Source organism: Micrasema longulum, unplaced genomic scaffold (assembly GCF_059751315.1).
Source record: "Micrasema longulum isolate JH-2025_06_02 unplaced genomic scaffold, ASM5975131v1 h1tg000040l, whole genome shotgun sequence".
Lineage (NCBI taxonomy): Eukaryota > Metazoa > Arthropoda > Insecta > Trichoptera > Brachycentridae > Micrasema > Micrasema longulum.
Genome location: NW_028277247.1, coordinates 1,555,393 through 1,578,588, shown reverse-complemented (window position 1 = coordinate 1,578,588; position 23,196 = coordinate 1,555,393). Strand labels below are relative to the sequence as shown.

Genomic DNA, 23,196 nt, shown 5'->3' with positions numbered 1-23,196 from the left:
ATGAAAGTATATATTTTTAAATATTTTATATAAAGCTATTTTTGGCACCAAAAACATAGTGTTATTAATAATAATCTAAAAATTTGTTACTCGGGGTAAGAGTGTCATAGCAGGTTCATCTTTAATATACTCATCAAATAACTAGAGTAACCACCGATGAAAGTACCTTTGATCATTAGGATATTTGTAGCACTAACTTTATGTATCATTGTTGCTTTATATATTATATTTTTAAGAAATAAATAAAATAACTTTGTTTTATGAACCAATTTATTCATTTACAGAACCAACTAGTTTCAGAAACAACACGTTGCCCTCTTCAGGGTTATTAAATAACTAAATAAAATAATAAATAAAGATCATGAAACAAAGATGTTTTATTTATCTCTGAAAAATATTATATATACCTTTAATCATTCAAATGATCAAGAAAAGGGGCTTTCGTTCTAATGCAGGGCAAAAGTGTCAAACAAAAGCACTCTCAAAAATGATTCCTCTTGTAAAAAGGTTGGAACGTAATAGTAACATTTTTGTTTTGATTCTGGAACAACTTTCCGGCCGACTGAGCACATAGGCCCTTATTCTATAGATTTTCATAGATGAGCTTTTATTCCTCCTACCCCACTTGACCTTACTTATTGAATGGGATTTATTATAAATTATGGTCATTATAACAAACAATCTGCAATATTATGAATATTGCATTCTTGTTAAAAAAATTACATTGAAAATAATACATTAAAATACATATCAGTAACCAAACCATATTTATAAAATTGTTCTGTTTACGTACATCTTTTATTTTATCAGTTGAATTGCAGTCATCAATTTCGTTGAATATTTGTTCAAAATAAGACTAATTGTGATGTCATCTACAAAAACAACACCAAATATTTTACTAAAATTATTTATTTTTACCACTAATATACAACATAGTTTTATAGGCAAAAAGCATTTAAAAAGGCGATTTGAAATTAACCCGAAATCCTACATGAATACATAATAAAATCAAGTACCAAAACATGAACAACAGTACGAGAACAGTGAAAATTATGAGCTTTACTTAAAGACAATACTTACATAATATATTATAGTGACTGAAAGAATTAATAATTATAACATAGAGATGATTTATTTTTTAACACTAATTAGAAATAATCTTCATACAGACAGAGTGACACGTATAATTGACGGTGGCATAAACACTAACCAAATTTCTAATGGTTTTTACCTACGGACTATTTTGCTGTCATCCTTGCTGTGTAGTTACTAAATAATTTGAGACTAACAATGCCAAAGTAATAAAAAACAGTATACGAGAGACTATTCTCAAAGTGAAAGCTTTTCAAAAGAAGAACAGACAATCAAGGCACAATTAATTTGTTTTGAAAAAGTGGATGCACACGTTGCTGCAATGACAGATAGGTGTTGTCATATCCAGAAAATTTATTACCATTGGTATAATTATAAAAAATATTAAAATTAAAATAAAACCACTTATTTTTAAAATATTTTTTACCGACCAGTTTTGAAGCTACACACGCTTCCTTATCAAGGTATAAATGACTATAGTATTATCCCATAAGAAAAAACTATAATTCATTTCAACAGTGTCTACTAAATATTAAATCTAAACATATAAAAGAAACAAGTAAAGTTTTTTTTGTCACATAGTGCTGTGTTTTTTAAAAACAAAGTTGATTTATTTTAATTATAGTTATAATGGAATTACCACACATTTAGCGCTTCAAATATAAATTTGATAAAAAAGTATATTTACGATGTTTATTTTTTGTTCGCTCCAGAGGATTGTTATTGAAATAAAAGCAGCTGGGATTTCTTAAACCAAAATCAGTATGTCTAAAACTTATTGCTTAAAATAATAAGATATATATCACTTATGCGTGTCACTCTGTAGAATTATCACTAACAAATCGCTCCATATTGTTTTTAGTCGATAATCAAAATATGATCTTGCTCATATATTGAAAAGCGCCCAAATACTAATTCACACATTATCAATACAAATTAATATTTCATAAAGCAATCTTAATAATTGTAAACTTCTAATTTAATTAAGCTTAATCAACAATATTTTATAACTAGAATATTTCACCAGAAACCAACTACATACTTCTTATTCAATAGACACAAAATAATGTTTGAAAAAGAAAAACTAAAATACATTTTCTAATGTTTATTAAAACATGTGTGAAACTTACAAAACTGAATTAATTAGTTCTTTTAAAAAAAATAATTTTTAGTCATTCAATATTAGGAATTTCATTAAGTAATTAAGCGCAATAACTTGTCACTAAACATATAATTACAATTACGAGTGAAAGTTTTACACAAATACATTTCAAAATGTGTAATTTACGGTAAACTCAAACACAGATTAACTCACTGAACAAGTGATATGAAAAGAGTTAAGTCAATGTCACTAAGTATTTACCTGTTTATGAGTCATACACCTTGTAGTGTTTTTACACTTATAGATTACGAGCATAGAGTTAAGTTAAGTTAAGCTTAACCGAGTTTTGCAAAGAGATTAGTGTGCAGTTTTTAAGAGTTTTATAAACCATAATCATATTTTTAACAAGTGTTTATTATGCTGGACACCTTGAGTCGGGTTTTGGTTCTACACAGGATCATGGCATAAGACGGATCCTGTTGAGAAACGGATGTTACCGCATGAAGGAAGGCCGCGAATGGCGAAGACCGCGCCCACCACGACCGCCTCTACCCCAGCCGCCATTCCCTGCAAAATCTTACATAATTATAAACAGATTAGTCACACTACAAGAATAGCGAGAAAGGTGATACAATAAAGGCATAATATAAGATAGTTAACATAAAACTGCACTGAACGATCTTTGAAAAGGATATCCTGTGACTATCCAGTATCCGGCCGGATACCGGATAGTAGCTTAATATCTGGTGGATATCTAACATTCATTATATTGCGAATGTTTCATGAAACCAACACCTCGAAATTGATTGATTGATTACTGTGTTTGGAAAAAAGGAAGTAACATTATTAACCCTCATTATTTAAAAAATTGACTTTATTTGCACAAAAACATTCGTCAGTGTTCGGATGTACTCTCTAAGAAAAGAATTCAACCCGCAAATACAATATGTTTATCAAAATTTATTTTATAATTAAAAACATATTTGCGTGAAAAAGAGACAATGAGCAGGATATCTGGCTATTCGGCTGAGAGGCTCGCTGAATATCCGGTATCCGGCCAAACCGCAATCCATTTCTCACTAATTTTCTATGTGTAATATTGCTTGTTGAAGTCAAAGAAAGTTACACAATATGAAAAAGTAAAACAAGGGAGTAGTGAGAAAGATAACTAAAAATATTTTTTTAAAGTACCTACCTTAAAAATTAAGAAACTGTAGGACTTCAACAAGCAATATTACACATAGAAAAATATTTGTTCTTTGTACATTGTCAGTTGAATTATTAATATTACTGCTTTTCATTAATTATTTTATCAAATTTTCAAACTATTGAAGAAATATAAACACATATACACTAACAGGTAGATAGTATGTAAGTATGGCTTACCAGAATACTGATTGGAATTGTGCTGCATCATGGGGGGCTGGAAGTGCTGTGAGGAGTTTCTCCCGAAGTGGGGAGGGGAATCTTCAGAAGACACAGTGCCCCCCGCGCCCCCCATACCCCACGACCCCCGTCCACGCCTGTAAATACTAGTCGCGGTCAAAACATAATAATTCATATTGATATTTTTATAGATCTTAATAATCTCCATGTTGTCGGGTTTCTGGCACAAGTTGGTCACTACAAATTATCGAATAATGAGATGTCTTCATAAATGGCATCAAATAATCTTTATTTAAAAAGTAAATACAAAAAATTTGAATTGTTGATTTGGGATGAGCTTTCGACTTTAAAAGTGCAATATCTCACAACTAATAAAATGTAATTACCAACTTGGGCCAGAAACCTGACGATGCGTTTGTAGTTACTGTTAATAATAATCTTTATTTGGATCTGAAGCGTAAGGTGTCAAACCTTTATATTAGGGAGTATGGTAGTTATCCGTGGCTCTATCCCACTGGGTTCCTCTTGGGTATGCTTGGGACCAATAGTTTGCAACTTAGAAGGGATGGGTCTACACTGACCCATTTTTTCAGACTGTTAAGGGGTTTCATCGATAACTCGGCCATTTTAGAAAGTATCAATTTTTATGTTCCTGATGGCTATCTCCGACAGCGTCAGCACAGACTGTTTTACCTCCCGGTTTCCAGAACCAACCTGCCTCTGGTCATGCCGATTGGAAGAGAAGTCAAGCAGCTGAACATTATCACTTTGGAGATCGACATCCACCACATTAGTGAAACTATGTTTAAGAGGCAAATACTCTTGCTATTAGAGAGTATTATACCTTATTAATGTCGAACCATTGCTCAAGGGTTCTTGGTTTGATATAAAGTTCCAATTTAACGTCTTAAATCCTTTGTTATTTGTTATGTTACTTTGTGAATAAATAATTTGAATTTGAATATATCAAGATACACTGCAAGTGGAATACTCGAGTACTACAAGTGGCTAATTATGATATTTTTCATATGCATACTCCGCTGCCGTAACCGAGCACAGCTATCAGCCGTGAGTAAACATCTGTACGATTATGCCATAATTGCAGGTCATTCGGGAAATCAAGCCGCGTTGGTAAAAGCATATTCGAAGTCAACAGAGAATCTTCCTACAAGTACCACATTCGAGTCCTACCTCGGCCGACCTTCGCGCCCTACCGAGCCTACCGAAGAAGCCACCGCCTTCTCCATGTTCCGCTGCGACACTACCGGAACACTCCTTCCGTCACACATTCTTCGTCAGGTTATTTTTAACATCGGTACTAAGGTCAGATTTAGTTTTGTTGTGACCAATAGATTATAATCATTTCACAAAATTGCATTTTCTTTCTATGCCCTCTCCCGCTTTTAGTCAAAAGCAATGTCCCAGAACTGCCTTATGTACAAGGGAATACAATTATTTGAGGAAATGCCAGAAAACATAAAAAATGAAATAAATGTAAATATATTTAAAATTAAATGTAAAAAGTATATATGTGAAAAATATTAGGTAATATATAGTGTAAATAGTGAATATAATTCATGAAAATGTACATATGAAACAATGAATATTATAAATTAGGATATTAAGTGTATAATAGTGATAAATAATGTTAGAATAAGTATAGATGTAAATATTGTGTTGTAAATATATATGAGACTATGTTAATCATAGAACTAAATAAAATAAATAATAATAATAATAAAATTACTGCCTGTAAAGAAATATTCACATTTTAAATTTGAAAAAATTCTCTCTCTAGTTATAAATTTAATTGTAGACTGTGCAGATAGTGCTTTGTCAAACATTTACATCGAAATAAAATGAGTTATTATTTAATGAACAAATTACAACAGGGATGGAGAATACTCTAGAGAAGGGAATAAGCAAGTATTATTAAATTGTACTTAAATGACCCTTGCTCAAATAATATTGAAAACTGAGAAACCCAATATATAAAAAATATTGAGAAATAAGACTTTATTTTTTTTGCCACCGGGCGGCTCTCTAGCAACGTAGCAAACCATGCTACGGCATCATTTGAGTGCAAAGCATCAAAACGGCTGCTTAAATAAGATATTTGAAGAATTAAACACAAGGGGCATGATATGCTTGGACAAATTTTGATGGCATACTCGGATTCAGCAAGAAACAATCACACAAGAATCAGCGAGAACTGTTCACATAACAAATTCTTTGTTGACCAGAATAATTAAGTACTTACCTATTATTATTGTTATACATCATATTGCTCGGTGGAGTTGAAGATGCAAATCTTCCGCGATCGGTTATTGCGATGCGTGACCTCATACCCCTGCCCCTGTAAATTCAACAATGGTATTTTTTAATGTAATAGGCTACAAAATATGAGTTCTGATTCAATTTCCAATAAGAAGATGTTTGTTAGTATCATACATACATTGATTACATAATATTATAATGTTATGTCTTGTCTGGTTAGCTGTAGTCATCGTGTGTTTTTAAATGTAGATTTTAAATTAGTGTCCAATGTGATTTATCAGGTAAATAATGTTTGTCTAGTATTTTTGACTGTCCTGCATTTGTCCGTGCTTTTTATTGTGTTAGTGTCATTGTTTAATATTATATTTTTGTATGTCAGCATTTTTGTCTACTGTTGATTTCCCTACAACTTTATTACTGATTTTTTACCAAAGAAGGCCGACAAAAAATTCGGCTTGAAAACAGCACATATCATAAGGAAATCATACGATTTTGCCATTTTAAACGCCGTTCTTTCAAAATCGCGCCATTAAATTTGAAACACATTGTGGTCTCGTGGTTAGTGTCGCAGACTCGCGAATCAGAGGTCCAAAGTTCAAACCCCACTTTACCACAACTTGATTCCCATTTTCTAAAAGTGAGTTATTTACAACTCGTTAAAAATTGGGTAAATCACAGAAATGCAAGCATTTCTTTTTACAAAAAAATAAATAAAAAAAGAATAAACATTTAAATTCAATATTTTTTTAAGGTATGCTTGATAAAAAATATACCTTAAAGTTTGATATAATTGAAATAAAATTACTTTTTGTTCAGCAGATTATGCCTTTTTAACTTGAAACTGATAAAAAAAATTAAACATTGAAGTGAATTAGATATAATTTTTGGAAAAAAACTATTTTGATTTTGGTTTTCAAAAGAAATACAAGCATTTAAAACCACACAAGCTTTGTGCTATTTTCTTTTTAATTCTGAGTTAAATTATGCTTTCATTTTCACCATTTAAAAAAATAAAACAGTCGAAATATTTTAGTTCATAACTTTTTTTATGGAGTTATGTATATATTTTTTATTGAGAATAATGTTTTGGTTGTAAATATTTCATTTCTACAGTGTGTTTTTAGCAAAGATCAAACGCCATTCGACGGCTGATATGAGCATTAATATTTTGCTAAAAACATACCATAGAAATTAAAAATGTACATCCAAAATAGTTGAATTGGTTCAGTCGGATGAATCTCACACACATGATATAGGTTTCAACTTTTTTACTTCACAAAAGTCAACAGATGGAAGAGTTGAGGAAATATGGATGTTTTTAAACGTTCACATTTCCTTTCCACATTGATTTTAAACAAACATTCACACAGTTATGAATGTTACACAGTGTGTAAAGTGGCCACTTACACCAGCCAATGACAGGTCATAAGACCTGTAAATGCCTAGACTTCCATGTTCCCTTTTCGAAATTGTTTTCCCTCTCTGTTGCAACAAATTTAGATCTAAAAATATTTAATCAAAATTTACTTCAATAGGTACTTGTTTTTATATGAGTACCAATGTACCTAGGTTTAGTCTCAATTTCAAAAGGCATAACCTGCTGGCTGAAAAGTTATTATATTTCAATTATGCAAAACTTTTAAGTATATTTTTTATCAAACATCTAAAACAAGTCAACAGATGGAAGAGTTGAGGAAATGTCGATGTTCAAACATGGGCAGAATGGTGAATGTTACACAGTGTGTAAAGTGGCCACTTAAACCAGCCAATGACAGGTCATAAGCCCTGTAAATGCCTAGACTTCCATATTCCCTTCACAAAAATGTTTTTCCTCTCTATTGAAATAAATTTAAATATCTTTGAGATATTCGTTATTCGAAAAATGTGTTTTATCTCTGTTCTGTCAACTATTTCTTTGTTCAAATGACAAAGATAGATACTATTTTATATGGTAAGCAATGAGTCATCTATTTCAAGAGAGTTAAATAGATGACTCATATTCAATCATAATTTTAAATACAGAAAAAAACGACTTACATTGTACAAATTCAGACAGCATAAAAAAATCATTTCTAAGTTTTGAAAAATATTAAAAACCAGTAGTCCACAAATGTGTATCCAGGGACACAAGAGGTTATAATAATTTTCTTATTAAGAGTCTTCCTCAGTATGGTAAATGTATTTATGATCGTTACCTTGCAGGCAGCACGGGCAGCTTGTTGTAGCCAGTGGGACCGGTGGGCTGTGCCCCGCAGCCCTCGAGCGCCACGAAGTCGTCCACGTGCAGGGAAGGGGGACGCGAGGTGTTCGGTGGGCGCGAGCGGAAGGCGTCCACGGGCGTGCGCGCGGCGCCGCCCCCCGGGGGCGGCAGGGCGGAGGCCTGCGCAGAGCCTCCGCGACCGCGAGCCGGAGAAACTGGGAAATCAAACTTCAATTTAATTTCTTGTGTCTGAAGGACAGTTACAGGGCAAGCATTAGTCATTTTCAGAACAAGGCAAATGATTTAATTAAGCAGTGCCTGCTGCCTAGCGTCAGGTGGGGATCAGTGTAACTTGCGAGGTACACTTAAAATTTGAACTCTTGCATAATAATAATATAATTTAAATAATCATTTCATTGGACCGATAATTTAAAAAAATTATAATGTACTACTACTACCATCACGCCATTTCTCCGTAGGGGTAGGCAGAGAGAATGGACCAGGTAAGGTGGTGGTTTATTTCGACACAGCATTACAGTTTTGAGAGGGAGAAAATCTGAGGTCTGAGTAGATAGGACGACGGTGTGAGGTGCCAGAACTATCATCATCATCATTCCCTTTCCGCACCTAATGGTGCATAGGGCACTGAATTGGTAACCAATCGCAGCGTATCTTGATCATTTTTAGTTACATGAAGGTAAGATGATCAGTCTTACGCTTCAGGAACCAGTCCAGGGACTATAAAATATTCAAGTGTGAAAACACTCTTTTAAACAAATATTTCATATCAACCATGTCGGGAATCGAAAACGAGACCTCTTCCTCGGTAGGCAAACGCGCTGACCATTACACCACGAGGCCGATATATGCCAGAACTATAATATCATTCAAACGCTGTCTGGATACAGAACGCATATAGGTGACCTCCGTTGAGTACAATTTTGTCCGGAACGTATCCCTCTTACTTAACAGGGGCTACCTGTATTCTCGAATTCTGTACATTCTGAAAAACTAATGATAAAACTGTATTTTTTTTTTAATTTTGTAAATTCAATTTAAGAACGTAGTTTTGGGCACGCAGTAGTGAGATGCCAGGATCCACATCCGTAAAGGAGAATAGTTATGCAAGGATTGTATACAAACAAACAACACAATAAAATCTGGGGTGCATTTGACTTACCGTAAGGACGCTTGTCTCGGGGTACGTGAAGCCTCTTAGTACGGAAGAGTGGTTGAGCATCGTGAGTTGGTCGAGTGGGAACGGGGGCCACGTGAAGAAGGCGCTCGGCCTCCAGAGCCAAATCTGTACCGGGAGGAAGGAATAATCGGCTCACTTCCGCGAGGTCACATGAGATCTGTAAACAGTACCCAAATAACATATTTAATACATACATATGTAGATAAATAATAGCAATGGCTCTTGGGGTATTGTATTACAGATACAGCGCTATATAAGTTATCCATAATATTAATGACAGTTCGATGTTTCTCAGAATATGATGAAATTGTGTGCTCGTGTGGAATTGTGTACAGTTTCTACAGCTCATTTTTTTAAAAGAAGTTTTGTATTCTTACGATTTACTCAATTATTTAAATTTTGTAGCCATTTATAAAAAAATAGAGATAACTGTACTTGAAAATGGAAAATTAAATTGTGTAATGTTTCCGGTTAAAACTCACCATTTCAGCTTCCACAGAATCGTCGTCAAGGTGGTTGATTGGCACTCCCAGCCAGTAGGCAGAACCTAAGCGCTCATCCTGTGCATCGCCCTGCGTCCACAGAGCTCGGCCTCCGAACTGCGCGGCCAAGGGGTCTGCGGGGGGCAACGCAGGGGGCGGCGCAGCCTCCGCCACACTCGGGGGAGAGCTTGCATCGCGGAGAGACGTGACGAGTTGCTGGACGTGAGACAGGAGATCTTCTTCATTGTGAGTCTACGATCAAGTAAGTATATATATCATGATTTATCTTTATAATTATTCTTCTATTCCATGCAGGCCCTGTTGCTGTCTACAATAGTGGTCCTGGTAGCCTTATTTTTTTAATTACAGATTCTTTTATATTACAATCCGATCGTTTACTAACCTAACTTTTTGTATGGATAAGGATTTGATATTTATTTATTATTTTACATTATTTTGAAACATGGCCTGAGTACATACCAAATAAAATTTTACTTTTAACATAATATCTTTACTGCATACATAGAATATTAAATATTTTTTTTTTTCTGAAGGAATTAATTCAGGATGGAGAAAGGGTGTTAACCAATTTGCTGGATTTAAATAGTTTAGTACAGATACGTTTTTCAATTTAGCGCATATTAAATTATGGCTTTATTGCTATGCAAGTCTTCAAACCAATCAAAATAAAAATGAGAAAAATATCAAATCAAGATTTTTAATTCACAATAATATTACATATCGGGCGGCCTCCGTGGTGTAGTGGTCAAGACGCTTGACTCACGCACGGAAGGTTCCGGGTTCGATTCCCGGTGAGAACACAAAAATTAAAATGTGATTTTTCTCAAGCCTGGGTGCTCTGTGATGTAATTCACCACTGTAATTAGGCCTCCTGGCCTGTTGTGGTGCAAAAAAAAAAAAAAAATATCGTCCTTGCGTTGGCAATATCTATTAAGTTTAGTGGCATTGTAAAAACTGTTAAGCGAGATTAATAAAATAATATACTGTTTGATGACGGATATTTTTTTTACATGTTCTTTAGTTGATAGCAAATAGGAAAAATATGTAATATTATTTTGAAAAATTTTTAAGCACATTCTGTTGAAAAATTGTGTAATCTTAATGAGAAATTAAAAATACTTTTAAAAAAGAAAAATCACTTAATAGATATTGCTGGCAGTATGACGATATTTACAAATAAAATACGAAAGAAAGCACCCTGGCTCAATTCCTTAGATGAACTTTTTACATTACTGTATTATATAAAATAATGTCAAAGCCTTTACTAGGGAAAAGTTATTTATAAATAAAAAGTTTAAGCATCTTTTCCAGAACCTTTCCAATATTAATTTATGAAGTTTTAGTGTTTAAATTTTCCCTTTGTATTATATATACAAGCAAGAATAAAAATTAAATTACATCTTACCTTCAAGAACGATTCCAGAACTATAATTGGGTGAGCGTCATTTTTATTCCATCCAATTATGTCAGCAACTTCGTAAATTGTTAGGACACTTGTTCTCGGAGAGAATTGAATTCCATCGGCACCTTCCAAATCTTCAGGACAGTGCTGTAATATCTTTAACAATTCTAGGAATGAGGTGACACTTTCTTGAGATTCTTTTCCTAAACCGGCAACTATTTTGGTCAATAACTGGACGAATACTTGCTTATTTTTTTCCAAACATAACTTAAAGTAATAGAAACCGTAATCATGCTCCGTCAACAGAAAGTATGTTCTCATTATGGAAGTAATTACATTAACCAGACTATGTTCACTGGTCACATAGTCAAATGTAGCATTCAAAATTGAAGTTATAATTTCTTTAGATGGTAAAGCATTTGCAAGATAAACTTCCGAGGTCATTGTGAGTTTGTTGTTTTCACTGGGGTCATCGTGTATTTCCGATTTCACAATAGAGTTAGTTTCAATTTGAGTTAGAAGAGTAATTTCAGAATCACACAAACTATTGAAAATACTTATTACACATTCCTGGGATTGTACATGGGATGGCAACTCGCTCGGTGTTGTCAAAATCCCGCACAATATTGGTATAACTGTCCAATATCCATCTTCCGATTTCTGGATGGAGGAATTCTGGCGTACCAAATTGAGCATGGTGCATTTAATAGAAGCGTGACTCACGAGGCAAGCCAAGAAGTTGAGAAGACGGGAAACATTAAAGTTCACCGGCTCGATGGGATTAACCACTGTCACATTATCTCCGAGAACTTGTGTTATGAGAAGATCCAATATGGCTCGCGTCACGCATAACGCAGTATTAGAAGCTAAATCACTCAACTGGATACAGACTCTTCGCAGTAGTTGAATGACAGGCTGGCAGGCAGACAGGCAAATTACGTGAATCATCTCCGTAATGCTAGAAGACAAAGTATGCAAGTGCCCAGACCACAACTTTCTGTTGCTCACCATGTTTGATAATTCGCCATCATTCAGTGTAAACTTTGTTTGGATGGGTAGGGGAAGAGGTAACATTTCAGAAAGTACAAGTAACCCCGGAATAAATGTGTACGGAGCGATCAAAACAAATTTGATAATCTCGCTAGATAACAAAGTCCACAAGGATTTGTGAATGAGTTCATTTTCGGATGCGTCTTCGGCTATTGGCTGAGTATAGCTCAGCAGAGTATCAACAGCTTCCTTGCACGCTTTCTGCGCCATTTTGTATCCCACAGCGGTAGTACTGTACGAGTGCATCAAGTTGTATGTTTGGAGTATTACAGGAATTGCAGTTAGGTCCTTGAATTTCGTGTTCCTGCACTGAATGGCGCAGGTGAGCATTTTGTTGAGTAATTCTAGGCACGGTAATACAACACTGGCAACATGTAGTCCATGAATGGAGACAAATGTAGCTGTGTGTAAACTCGGCTGCTCGAAATAATTGCAGAGTTTTTCGAGAATAGAAATGATGTGAGTGACACCGTCGAGAGAGAATAATTGAAGAATAATATATTTATATTTCAATTCGAAGTATTCGAGACGAGGTACTTCATTCAAAAGCATTTTTTTATGTTCGTATTCAGGAATTCCCAAGTATCTTAATATTCGCAAGCAAGTTATTAATTCACCAGGTGCCGACGTAGCACGATCGATAGACGATTTTAAAACCTCCACAAGATCATTTATATTATCGTAGGAAAATATATTAGACTTTTCCAACGGTTTAAGGTATGGTAGAACTTCTTGCAAATTAGATGCGACGCTTTGTTCGAAAATGTCATACTTTTTAGCGATATTCAATATTCTTCTTCCGTACTTTTTCAAGAAATTAACATCCGAAGAAAATTGCACCGTGGAAACCGTCAAATCCACAGCGTAGTTCTTTGATGGAGATTTCTGTTTGTTTGGTTTCATTTGGTCTTTTTCTGATTGTTTGGTGTGTAGATCTTTTTCATAGACATTTAATAGACATTGAATATTATCGCCCATACTGAGAACACTTGCGAGAGCCAGTTTACCGATACACCCATATCCCAGGCAATACAAGCCATGCAGTTTATCTACAATTTCCGGTTCATTGTCGCCGTTTCCTGACTGGATATCAAAGATGGCGTTTACGTAATACATGGCCTGAAGTTTGTATGCCATTTCTAAGCCAAGTTGCTGTAAGGCTGAGCAACTTCCGACATCGTGTAAAACAATGGCTTGATCTTCTTCACTTTGTTGTGTAAATGGCTGCAATAAACATCTAAAGAGCATTTCACTGACTTTCGTGTTTTCCAAAAGATATGTTAGTCCTTCGTGGCAGTTTATCAAACTGGACAAAATTTCATAAATAGGATTTGTAATTACCGGATAATTATAAGTAAGAGGACATGTCAGAAGAAATAAGCAGGATTCTAGAACTTTATGAATTTTAAAGAAATCCAGTAGGATATTATTCATCGAACTCTTGTTGATTTCAAACTGCGCCGAGACAGGAAGAAACCTGCGAGGTTGTGATAACTCAAAAGAACCATTTCTGTAAATACTAACAATTTCTTCTAAAGAATTGATTATAAGTTCAATTTCAGCTTCTGATATCTCTTGGGTAGTATCTGTGTAATTTTCTGACCTTTTACTAAGACTCAAAATAGTTTCCCGTAGCGTTTTCATCAATTCGTAAATATTTAACTTGTTAATTAATGAGTTGATAGCGAATTTCACTCGAGATAATGGATTATTATTTAACATAGAAATCAATAATTGGTAACCATTCTGTAAACTTGGACTGCTCGTTGAGTCTGTTACAATTTTTTGCTTATTATCAAGAATGGAAGAATCCGAATGTTGATAAAAGTTTTTATTTAGAAAATGTTCTACTGGCCTTTCAGATGCCAAACAAGAATCGAGAGCTTTCAAAATCATTAATTTAATACTAAGGGCCATATAATTTTTTGAGTAAAGTTCAAAAAGTCGACTAAATACATTGACATCATTTTTGAGTAACGTCATCACTACATCATCTGAATATTTCTGAGCACACAGCGCTTCGATTAAACGAATTCCACACTTTATATGTCTGATTTTGTATGTCGCTTGTTTTTGAGAAAGAGCGAGTTCGTAATTTAAACCCACTCGACAAAAATTCATTATAAAGTTTAAAACACTTTGAAAACTAATAGGGGACATATCTTTACAATCAACTTCTTTGAATATCCTTAGCAAAATGTCACTTTCATTAGTTATATTGTTGATTAAAAGAGGTAGCTGTTCGCACAAGCGCACCCATTCTTCTTTAGCGTCAGTAGATAGCTGCACAAAGTTTGAGGGTAAAAATTTATCTTCAGCCTTTTTATAATCTTCAATGATTTCTAACAATTTTTGAAAATCGGTATTCAAAGAACATAACTCACTAACAGAAGCATTCATCACATGCTTTTTGTTCTCTAAATCTGCAGCAATATAAACTGCAGACTTGTTGTTGGCAATATATGGCTGCCAATCTGCTCGGAAAGGATTGTAGCATTTCAATATATCATCTACTCCGCAATACTCTCCTACGTCATATTCTAGGTCTCCGAAAGGCTCATCCAGATCGTCACAAATATCTTCATCCGATAAAATGGGTTCAAATTGTTCCACATCCATAGACATATCATCCTGCGCAGCGCAAGGAGAATCCATCGGTGTTCCTATCTTCTGAGCGGGAGATGACTGTCCATCTAGAACTTTGATGTTTTGGACATTTGGATGCTGAGCATCTATATAATTATGTTTATGTATTCCCTGATGAAGTTTATCATTTTCAGGTTTGTGAGTTTTATATGCTTTATGAGGGAGATCATCTTTATTTTTCAAAGTTGTTCCATTATGTCCATATTCTGCAGCACACTCATCAGAAACTGCGGAATTAGATGATCCCGGGCTTAATCGAACTTCATCAAGAGACGTTAACTCTTCGGGAGTATGTGGCCTTCTGGGAATATCAACGGGCGGTGTTCTAGGCCTTTTTCTGGGATCTTCTCTGATGGGAGAGCGGGATCTTCCGTCGTATCCCAGATCTTGTAACCTTTCGTATGATGGAGCCCTCTTTTCGTATCTTTTCTCATACAGAGGATCTTTTTTCTCGAAAGAAGAAGCTCTCTGTTTGTACGGAGACCTTTTTTCGTAAGAAGATCCCCTCTTCTCATAAGAGGGAGCACGTTTCTCATACGATGGAGCTCGACGTTCGTAGGAAGGGGCCCTCTTTTCGAAAGAAGATCCACTTTTTTCATAGGATCCACCCCGAGAACGATCATAGGACGATGGACGGTGACGGCGATAATCGTCTCTCTTATAAGATGATCGTTCCCAATCTTTTTCTCTATCCCTATTATAACCAGGACTACGAGAATCATCCCTTCTGTAGGATTCATCTCTCGCGATGGTCCTGGAGGATGGATAGTCTCGATCTCGGCTGCGAGAACGGGAGTAGCGTGGAGACTCTCTGGTTCTGGTACGTTCCCCAGATCTAGAGCGAGGTCGGCCTCCATCCCTGCCGGGAGAGGAGTGCCTCAAGCGGTCCTTGACAGGTCTCGCACTGTCTCTATCTCGACTGATTTCCCGCCTGTCTTTATCATCCCTCCTGTCCCAGTGTGGGTCTCCCTCGGATACGAGATGATAAGCCCGTGGATCCTTTGGTACATCCCGATTATAGTAGTCAGGAGGATAGGAGGGAGCGGCATCATACTCTTCCTGCACATAAGGCAGGGGGGCAGGCCCATGGTCGCTCCACGCCGGGTCAGAGGGACTGTTGACGCGTGGGGGAGGAGGGGGAGCGGGGATTTCCCCAGCGCTGACCACCGGCTCCGCTATACTCTTGGTAATACTGCCGTATACCGCCAATGTTATTGTGGAGTACCAACCTGGACAAATAAAAATATCTTTATCAATCTACATCGATCCTCTAATAAATTTAAATCAATCCCATTTGAGAACAAACAAAAAAAGTTTATGAAAGATGGAAACACGGTGAGTCTAAATCAAACATAAACTAAAACTAAAAAAAAGATCATCTGATCAAAATATGTACATATACTTGTGTCACTATATAGAATTTAATTATCCTCTGAACTTTAATACCCACATATACATACGAGCGCCATTTGAAGATCTGGAAGATGTATTTCTTACCAAACAATAAACTTCATATTAATCATGATTAACACATTTCCAGTTAAGCTGGCTATAGCCGTCAAAATCATGTCTCATTTAGGATATGGTAGGAGATATTGTGTCCCTATAAAAACACTCAGGAACTTAAGTGTCCCAGTATACCAGTCAAATAAGATTTGCTTCAAACAATCAACTATGGTCCAATCAGAAATTAAATATTAAAAAAAAAAAAAACTATCATACTGTGGGTGGTGGTCCATCCTCTTTGGCTACCCCCACGGAGAAATGGCGTGATGGCAGTAGTAGTAGTAGGAAGTTTAGGATATTTAATATCACCTCTTAGAACGAGTCCGTCAGTAGGAATCTGGCGCGGTCGAGGTTGGTCTCCAGACACCTGGCAGTCCATGTGGATCCTTCCATTCTGGCAATAGTCGAGACTGCCTAGTGTCTCGAAGGTGGAGGCGCCTGGCTTGCTGAGGTCGTTGACGAAGAAGTCGATGTGGAACTGGGTCGGGTTGGTGGCTCCGAGCCTCACTCCGCCTGGGAAGTCCCCCTGAACTCGGGCCCCCAGGGGGATGATGCGCACCTCCGATACATACACGGGCTTCGGGAACTGGACGAGGTCCAAATTTAGCTCCTGCAATCGTAGACATTATTTCAAAATTGTTATGTGTCCGACGAATGAAAAATAGGTTCATTTCGGTTTCTGCTATATTTTACTGTTCCTGGACCTGAAGCGTAAGGACAGTGTTTGAAGTAACTTCAAAACCAAGATTTTTAAATTAACCACTGAAACACATATTTGTATACTCCTCCATAAATGCTACAAATAGACAAGAAATATTATGATAATTTGAATGCATGAGATGTCTATTTGTGGCATTCATGGAGGATACAAAGATGTGTTTTTATGTTTTTAGTAGTTAACTCAAAAACGCTGATTTTGATGTTGCCTAGCTGTAGCTATAACCCCACGATATATCACTCATATATATCATGATATTTATTGCTAATATATATCAATGAAATTTGTAATTTATTAGGTGTCTTTGTTTTTGCAAGATATTTCTCCGTGATCAACTTTACTGAGATTCCCCGGGGCCCCATAGTCGCATTTTTGTAGACTGGAATGGGAATTCGCCCAGAGCAGGGGAATAATATGCAGCAACGGCAGCTCTAGAGAGATACTTTACATCCTTAAGTTTGGTTCAGTCTAAACATAAAAATATGCTGGATAATGAAAACGCCGCACAACTGGTATTCCTCTTTCAATATTTCAACCGACACTCTAAAGCGAGACATAGTGATTTGAATTGGGTTTGGGAGGCATTGCTCAGATATGCTAATGATGATTCCTCATCGTCTGATGAGGAATCATCATTATACCGATATACCGATAGTTAACCTAATAAGAGATTGATGACTTATTCAATATAAATATCATGTATACATTAACTGCCTAATTAAACTGCAGATTTAAGGTCTATTTCCATTTAGTAATATCCATACAAAATAAATATCACTTTTAGATTTTTTTATTTTACATAAAACTATTTATCTTTTCTTTTCTATATAAACACCTCACTGGGCATACCCCGTATCGAGGCATTGGTTCATATTATTTTTATTTTATGTTCTAGTAACGGTAATTGGTATTAATAATAATATATGTGCAATAAATAGTAAAAACTGTAATAATAATAACAAAAAATCATAAAGCTGGATTTTTTTGGGATAGATCTTCTGGCTTTTCGTAGATCTCTTCGCGACTAAACATTGTGGGATGAAGTTGGATTGGCATGGTTTAGCTCAAAGTTTTAGGTCTTTCGTTTTTTTGAATATATTGTATACAATTATTGTTTTGCCCTTGTTTGTCTTTGCTAAATAGTTTTATGTTCTTTTTGTTCAGTTTCTTGCATTTATGTTTCTTCATGTAACTGTTGTAATTGGCTTAAGCCGTATATACAATAAATAAATAATAGTAGCAATATAAGCACTGCACATAGGTACTGAGCAGATATCGAGCCGCGAAGCATGCCACCGTCGCGGGCTGTTTGGCTCCTCTACACCGACCAACTGCCAGACTTCTGACATCCTCACAAATACCTATATACATATACGACAACAAAGGGACAGAATTCAGAATCAAGAAATTAGACGGACTTGCGATAGCCAAGACATAGTATGGTGGAACAGAACAGGGAGAAGATTCTGGAGAGATCGTGTCGATAGAATGGACAGCTCCAGAATTCCCTTTGCAATGGCTCATGAAATCCCAGCTGGTCGCCGTCTGCCTGGAAGACCACCAAAAAGATGGAAGAACAGTTGGAATTCAGCATCTCAGGAATCGCCCTCTGGCCGATAGCAGATCAACCGATTTAAACATAGAAGAAGACCTTCTATGTAACAAAAATGATCCAGATATTATGCAATTGGAACACCACTTTCGACAACACCATTTTTTCCTTTAACAAGTTGGACCGAATACAAAATCTTTCATACATTCATCATTCTATGTAAAACAATGTACCAATTTATTACTTTACAAACAAATAATTCCTTCTTTAATCATTTATTAGCCTCTGTTAACACATAAGAACAAATATTTAAAATAACAACATTTTTTAATACAAAACTCAAGAACTTATAATACTTAAATACCTATCTTAAACATTGTTTTATATTTTGTAGACGTGATTAGTCCACCCTTTGAAAAGTTTGCCTACGGATTTTCGTACTGAGCGTTTATAAAATGGGTGTATTTCGGACATTGTATTAACTTCTCGAGATCCGTGAACTGTGTAAGGTTGAGATATGCATTATTGACAGAATCAAGAAAGGGGTGCTGCGTTGGTTTGGACATGTAGAGCGAATGGACAGCGGAAGAACGGCTAAAAGGATCTACGATGCAAATGTTGATGGATGCAGAAAACGAGGAAGACCGAGAAAGACATGGCACGATCAAGTCCATCAAATACTTGAAGATGGTCATGTCAAAAGTAGGAATAATCGGCGTGCGTGCATGAGAATATGTATGAATGTAGAGGAAGCGAGGTCTGTATGCAAATATAGGGTGATATGGCGTTCTATCCTCTCTGCCTACTCCTAAGGGAAGCGGCGTGATGGTTTGTTTGTTTGTATTAACTTGTGGGCACAAATATGTCAAGAGGATGAACCATATTGCAAATAAACTAGGGACTATTTATATCAAAAGAACAATAAAGTATGAGAGATTCCCAAGGATATTCTGTTAAAAATAGCTCAGCATATCAGAACTTTTAACATAATTCAATACTAACTCAGACATCAAAAATTGTCTTGTTAATTACATGACATTGCAGTGAACTAAAAAATACTAATAAAATCGTCTTCAACGCTACAAATACACTAAACACTAAAAAATATATATTTAAAAGTTAAATTAATACAGTAATTATACGAATTTATCGAAATATACAATAATTTTAAATAATAAAGCCAAAAATGACAGATGTCACAAAAATACCAAAAATAAAAAAATATATTGTGGTGCAATTTATTTTTTGTTTAAACAATATTTAAACATTTACCTCGCTAGACTCATGTGAAAATGTATCAAAGAACAACAAATCCGGAGATTCACCCATGATAGCGGCATACAAAACATGCTGCCATTGCATTCAATCTACGATTTTATTAACAAATTAAAATTCGATATGCTTCACCGGTTGGTACGCCTGAGATTGACGGAGTTGCCAGTCGAAGTCAAATGCAAAAATTTGAATAAGTTCGTACTTGAGCGAAACAAGATAAGTTTGACTAGTCTTGTTATTAAAATTCTTACTATTCCAAATTTCGTATTTACTTTTAGAATGTATTTCGATTATTCAACTAAATGGTTAATACGCCAATACCTTATCTCAAATGGAAAATATAGAAATAATGTTAGAAAAAGTTTTGATTTCAAATTATTTTTAATTTAAACTTCGTGATGAATACATGGGTCTGGCCACTGCTACACTCCGTCCTATCTGTTTCAATTTAAAATTTTAGACTCCAATGCCTGCGAATGTGGAGGCATTTTCCTTCGTGGAGTGCTTTAATGACTGGTAGGTAAAAATTATTTGATATTTTACTTATGTTGCCGACGTAACGTGGCATATGTTAACTTGGCGGCCCTTCTTGGAGCCTTTCAATATATTTTTATCAGGAACTTCAGTATGTGTATGCAAGGTACTACCTCCCTAATAAAGACTAACATTTGTCGCTTTCGGGGGTGGTCATCGCCATACCGAAGCACATTTAGAATAGAATTTAATAAAATATTATTGACTGCCTATAAAATTATTTACTGTGTCATAGAGAAAACTTATTAATTATTCTGTTTGGACGTTGACCGCCGCGCCGTTGGCGGGGAACTGCGGCCGGGTAGCGGGAGGGGGGCGTCTTTATACGTGGCGCGAGAGAGACCGATAGAGCGGGCGAATGTGCTCGCTATCTCTCTCGCCGCGTGATTGGTCAACCTAGTACCGCCCGCTATTGGCCTCCAACAAAAGCATCCGATAGAACTGTTATGCGTATGTTGTCAAAAAAAACAAAATGACCGCGGATTTGTTGCTAACCAACATCGCTTGCGTACTATGAAACAAAGTGATAGGGCTTCTCTATAGGTTGTCGCATTATTACTCTGAGGTATTAAGGTATATTATGTTTCCATGGAAATTTATTTGCCCAGTGGCTGATTTTCTTATACCTACGTCTGGTGGACACAGATGATATCAAAATGCCACAAACTAAATCTGCCAACTCTGCCAAGTATTTTTAGCTGTATCTATTTCTATGTATTATTGTATTGTATTTTTTATAAAATGCAATAATTTTAATAGCATGAACCGCACCGCGAAATAAAAAAACGTTTTTTTTTTTGTTCAATACTTACCTATTTACTTAAATACAAGGTAAGAATACTCATGTATTAATTTTGTATTTCCGAATGTCTTGCATTGGAATTTATTAGTGAAATTTAGAAAGCTAATTACGAGGGTTGTCCGAAATGTTTCCAACCTCAGCATGAAGATGGTAGCACTTGTCAATGAAAATTGGGAATGTGTTTGCACATGTGTTGAAAGGTACCTACCCATAAAAATTTCGGCCGTTCTGGACGCGCAGTTATTTTTTGACAGTCGTTTGAGTGAGTTTCTTTATAGAATTATGTGTATTTGTAAAAATGGGAAAAATCTTATGAGTCTTTGTAAAAATTTAAAAAATTAAGTATCGAACTGTTATTAAATATTTATTTTTGAAAGAAAATGAAACTTGGATTCACCACGCTGCTCCAGAAACAAAAAATCAGTCCAAACAGTGGACTGCGAAGGGGGAATCGGCCCCAAAAAAGGCAAAAACTGTTCCTTCGACTGGGAAAGTGATGGCGACTGTTTTCTGGGATAGTCATGGAGTTATCTTCGTCGATTACCTAAAAAAAAGAAAAACTAAGTCGGAGGCAAACTACGCATCATTAATTGATAAGTTGAAGACGGAAATCACTGAAAAATGCCCACGTTTGAAAAAGAAAAATAAATTGTTTCGCCAAAACAATGCACCTTCTCAGACCTCAGCGGTTGCTTGAACTGCTTGACCACCCTTCTTACTCACCAGATCTAGCCCCGAGTGACTTTTTTTATTCCCTAAGCTAAAAGTTGCACTCGGAGGACAGAGATTCTCATCTAATGAGGAGGCCATCACCTTCGTAAACAACTATTTTACAGGGAAAGACGCTAACTACTATTCGGATGGGTTGAAGAGATGGGAACATTATATGGGATAGAAAAATAAAAAAACAAATTTGAACGAAAATGATTTGATTCATTGTTAGGACGGAAACATTTCAGACAACCCTCGTATATAGAATCAATTATTTCAGAATCGAAGTACTTGAATTTCATTAATAGTAAAAATATATTAGAATCCTGAAAATTTTTAATAAAAAAAATAATGAATTTCCTTAAATTTCGTAAATAAAGTCTAGAATGAGGAAGTTCGAAAATTAGATATGATTAATGTTTTCTAACGAGTGGCAAACATCAGAGCATTTAATTGTATGGCGAAGTTTCACAAAAAGTATGAAAAAATTCATAAAAATGATTTTGATAAAAATTAGCTACTTTGAACGACGTCACTAGTTCTACAAAATCAACCAATGACAGAGTGGTAAGATACATTTACGGTTACCGGGAAGCCAATACACCAATCAGGATAACTCACCATAGAGAACTTGAGACGTCACAGGCAGAGTAATTTAAAAATCGCAAAACTTTAAAAAATCATAGCGCTGATACATATTTTTTTTTATTTTAAATTTGCTTAGTTTGGTAGTCTATTAAGAAATACACAAATACGTAAAAAAAAAAACACTGAATTTCCTGTAAGGGTTGTAGTGAGGATAATCACTAGAGCCCTTACAGGGCCCTGCAGTTTCAACAAACATCTTACTAGTATGTATCTTTCTGAAACTTCTAGGTGTAGGTTCTGCAGTGCAGATGAGGAAACACCTATACACATTCTATGTGAATATGATGCTTTACGTCATAAAATAAGCCTCATCCTCGCGGGATCGTAGGTTAAACCTTAGGATGTTAAGGAGATCGCCCCCTACCTAATAGCCCGATACTTTACGGATTTGGGTTTGGAAGAGGAGATTTAGCAAAATGAGAAGTCTCGCCTTTCACACAGTAGCCAAACTCCTTAAAGATCTGGGCTTGGAGGGCGAGACCTATTCACGGGGATCCGTCATAATAGACTTTCACAGGTCGCAATGACATCAGGAGCTTATATAGCACTGACCTCCGCCTCTAAGAAGAATAGAATAATTATTTCAATAAAATC

The 23,196-nt window shown here is 35.6% G+C and overlaps 1 protein-coding gene across 2 annotated transcripts; it reads right to left on the bottom strand.

The window, feature by feature from the left end:
* Positions 1 to 1,784: 1,784 nt before the first annotated feature.
* Positions 1,785 to 20,059, bottom strand: vir (VIR_N domain-containing protein). 2 transcript variants are annotated; one of them, XM_088226986.1, is made up of 9 exons: positions 19,905 to 20,059; positions 16,672 to 16,972; positions 11,164 to 16,085; positions 9,738 to 9,989; positions 9,238 to 9,412; positions 8,053 to 8,272; positions 5,841 to 5,936; positions 3,581 to 3,726; positions 1,785 to 2,770 (listed from the first exon to the last, which is right to left on the bottom strand). In XM_088226986.1, the coding sequence occupies exons 1-9, from the start codon at positions 19,992 to 19,994 to the stop codon at positions 2,688 to 2,690; spliced, it is 6,285 nt and encodes a 2,094-aa protein (XP_088083112.1). In that variant the 5' UTR covers positions 19,995 to 20,059; the 3' UTR covers positions 1,785 to 2,687. The 2 variants fall into 2 exon arrangements, with proteins under 2 accessions (XP_088083112.1, XP_088083121.1); XM_088226995.1 differs by having other exon boundaries at positions 1,785 to 2,761.
* Positions 20,060 to 23,196: the final 3,137 nt, after the last annotated feature.

Excerpts from the sequence above, each read along its gene's own strand:
- vir (XM_088226986.1), bottom strand. The coding sequence starts at position 19,994 with ATGCAATGGCAGCATGTTTTGTATGCCGCTATCATGGGTGAATCTCCG. Across the intron at positions 16,973-19,904 it reads TTTCACATGAGTCTAGCGAG|GAGCTAAATTTGGACCTCGT; the intron begins GTAAATGTTTAA and ends CTACGATTGCAG. Across the intron at positions 9,413-9,737 it reads ATTCTGTGGAAGCTGAAATG|ATCTCATGTGACCTCGCGGA; the intron begins GTGAGTTTTAAC and ends TACTGTTTACAG.